The 3,233-nt window shown below is 45.1% G+C and overlaps 1 protein-coding gene across 1 annotated transcript in view; it reads left to right on the top strand.

The window, feature by feature from the left end:
• Window positions 1–323: 323 nt before the first annotated feature.
• The window catches only part of LOC125481779 (mothers against decapentaplegic homolog 6-like), a 13,456-nt gene continuing 10,546 nt past the window's right edge, over window positions 324–3,233 (top strand). Inside the window, exons 1-2 of the mRNA XM_048593686.1 lie at window positions 324–542; window positions 1,962–2,425. Of these exons, the coding sequence (XP_048449643.1) occupies window positions 2,002–2,425 (424 nt within the window). The 5' untranslated portion in view covers window positions 324–542; window positions 1,962–2,001. The remainder of the gene's footprint in view (window positions 543–1,961; window positions 2,426–3,233) is intronic.

The following is a 3,233-nucleotide window of genomic DNA, read 5'->3' as shown; positions in this document are numbered from 1 at the left end:
GCCAATCCACCCTAACCTGCACATCTTTGGACTGTGGGAGGAAACCCACGCAGACACGAGGGGAAAATGTGCAAACTCCACACAGACACAGTTGCCCCAAGGGTGGAATCGAACCCAGGTCCCTGGCGCCATGAGGCAGCAGCACTAAACACTGAGGCACCGCGCCAGCCACCTCCAGCCTTGGCTCCCAAAACGGATGTTGATTGTCCATTCAGATCTGGCTCAGAACTGGGCCTGGCCAGAGAGAAAGCCAAGGCATAAGGTCAAATAAATATCCTCGTCGCTTATAACATGAGAAGTCTACAGGGCCCCCCCAAGCCTTCTCTTCCATTCAGTTCTCTCTGACCCACCCAGCGGCTGGGGAGATGGCTGACCATCGAGCCACTTGAAAGACAACCCGAGGAGGAGGAGGTGGGCAGGAGGTGGACTCTGCAATGTAAGAGGAGGGGCAAACATCTCGAAGGAAGGGCTCCTTATTTTGTGGCCGGCCCCCTACTCCCAGCTTGACATCAATCTCGCCACAGCCAGAGGATCATTCAGAGGTGAGGGACCATGGCTCCTCTTATCCCAGACTTTCGGCTGGGATCCTAAGTTACCGCTTCGGAAAAATCGTTGTTCGATATTTCTAGAGGGTCGAAGCGAGGCTGGGGGGATGGTGTGGGATGGAGCTTGTTAGGTTAGAGTGATGTTCATTCAAATTTCAAACTGGAAAAGCAATTAAAACACATTCCTTTCTAACGTGATATCTGGAAAAGAGGCGAGAGAAGGGGTTTGGGGGGAGCAGAGGGAGCTTGTTTCTGAGAATTCCATTTCAGCAGCTCCACAGGCAATAGATTGAGAGAAACGCTTTGGGAAACCTACATATGTCACTTTCATTTTACAGCTTAAAGGGTTTTGGAAACTCTCTGATAAGCTTGAAAAAAGTGTTTGCCAGCATTTGGAAGGACTATATTGAGAACAGGCTGACAGAAATTTAACAATGATAGCTTGAGAGAGCTTTGTGCCAAGATTTATCCTTGTAAGAAAGTTTACAACTTTTGTAACATCATTAGAAAAGACATTGTCAAAACAAAAAAAAAATTTTGAACAACTTGGTCAGAAGGTGCGGACGTCTACGAAACGTCGTTTGAAAAAATCTTGCAAAACATTTAAAAATCTGTAAGAAAGTTTGAAAGTTTTTTTAATAGGCGTTTGGAAAAATCCTTGCGGGAAAGCTTTTGGAACTTTCTGAAAGGTTGTTTGAAATAAAAAATTGTGAAATCTTTGTAAGAAAGTTTGCAAATTTGTTTGAAAATAAAAGTTTGGAGAAACTTTAGAGAAAAGTTTTTGGAACTTTCTAAAATGCAAGTTGAAAGAATTTTGTCAAAAGTTTGGACTTATAGTTTTTAAAGGAAGTTCATGATGTTTATAAAATATGATTTGTGAGAACTTTGAAGTAAGGTTTTTTTAAGAGTTTAAAAAGTTTATAAAATGTACTTTGTAAGAACTTTGTTGAAACTTTTACAAAGTAAGAACTTTGTTGAAACCTTTACAAAGTTCTTACACACTATATTTTGTGAACATTACCAACTTTCTTCAAAAACTTAGTTCTGACTTGACAAAACTCTTTCAACTGACCGTTTAGAAAGTTTCAAAAACTACAAGTTTTTTTTAAAGCGTTTAGGAAGTTAATAAAATACACTCAGTTCAAAATTTTTCTGCGAACCCTATTTTAGGAATGTTCTCGGCTCCCTTTAAAAACAAAACTTGGTTCAAACTTTCAGAAAGTTTTTAAAGGCGGCTCATAACTTTACTAAGAGATTTGTCAAAACGAAGTTTTGTAACGTTTGAAAAAATATAAGGTTTGGAAAAGAAAACTGTGCAGGGAAAGGTCTGGAGGGACTGCTCATTTTCTCCCCAGCCCAGCTCATGTTGCTGAACTTCCACCCTGCTGTTTCTCAATGTGCTCTCTATCTGTCTAGTTTGGCTGCGGGTTTTTATCTTTGAGATCGGCTGCGTCGTATGTTTGAGTCGAGACGCTCGGTCATTGTGCGGAGACTGTGGCGGAGACGCTGTCCATGTGTGACGGGCCCCAAGCCAGGAGGAGAGAATGCAGATCAGGAGGCTCTGAGCTGCCTAAAGCTGGTCACTCACACCCTCTTCAAGAGGCTGAGAGATGAGCAGCTGGAAATGCTGGCTCGGTCGCTGGAAGCCCGGGGCACCGATGATTGTACCGACTGCGTCTCCTTTCCCAGGATCGAGCTGCGGATCGGGAAGCAGCGTTACTGGCCCCAGCTGCTGACCTGCAAACTCTTCCGCTGGCCCGACCTGAAACACCTTTCCCAACTCAAGAGGCTGTGTATTTGTGAGTGTTGTGGCCGGACGCCCGGGGAGAGTGTCATGGTCTGCTGCAATCCTTACCACTTCAGCAGGTTGTGTGAGCCAGGTAATTGCTGGGATACTGCACCTCGCTTTACTCTCATTCCCTGTGGTCGCACACTATGGTCGGAGAGTCACAGAGGTGTCCCAGGACAGAGACAGACCCTTCAGCCCAACCCATCCATGCTATCCTACATTAACCCAATCCCATTTAGAGTCACAGAGGTGTTCCAGGACAGAAACAGACCCTTCAGCCCAACCCATCCATGCTATCCTATATTAATCTAGTCCCATTTAGAGTCACAGAGGTGTATAATACAGAAACAGACCCTTCAGCCCAACCCATCCATGCTATCCTATATTAACCCAATCCCATTTAGAGTCACAGAGGTGTCCCAGTACAGAAACAGACCCTTCAGCCCAACCCATCCATGCTATCCTACATTAATCCAGTCCCATTTAGAGTCACAGAGGTGTCCCAGTACAGAAACAGACCCTTCAGCCCAACCCATCCATGCTATCCTACATTAATCCAGTCCCATTTAGAGTCACAGAGGTGTCCCAGTACAGAAACAGACCCTTCAGCCCAACCCATCCATGCTATCCTACATTAATCCAGTCCCATTTAGAGTCACAGAGGTGTCCCAGGACAGAGACAGACCCTTCAGCCCAACCCATCCATGCTATCCTATATTAATCCAGTCCCATTTAGAGTCACAGAGGTGTCCCAGGACAGAGACAGACCCTTCAGCCCAACCCATCCATGCTATCCTACATTAACCCAATCCCATTTAGAGTCACAGAGGTGTCCCAGTACAGAGACAGAGCCTTCAGCCCAACCCATCCATGCTATCCATGCTATCCTACATTAATCT

The sequence above is a fragment of the Rhincodon typus genome, unplaced genomic scaffold, assembly GCF_021869965.1.
Source record: "Rhincodon typus isolate 14 unplaced genomic scaffold, sRhiTyp1.1 hic_rhity00003519, whole genome shotgun sequence".
Taxonomy (NCBI): domain Eukaryota; kingdom Metazoa; phylum Chordata; class Chondrichthyes; order Orectolobiformes; family Rhincodontidae; genus Rhincodon; species Rhincodon typus.
Note: the sequence above shows the minus strand (reverse complement) of the source record. Positions and strands in the feature narration are given on the sequence as shown.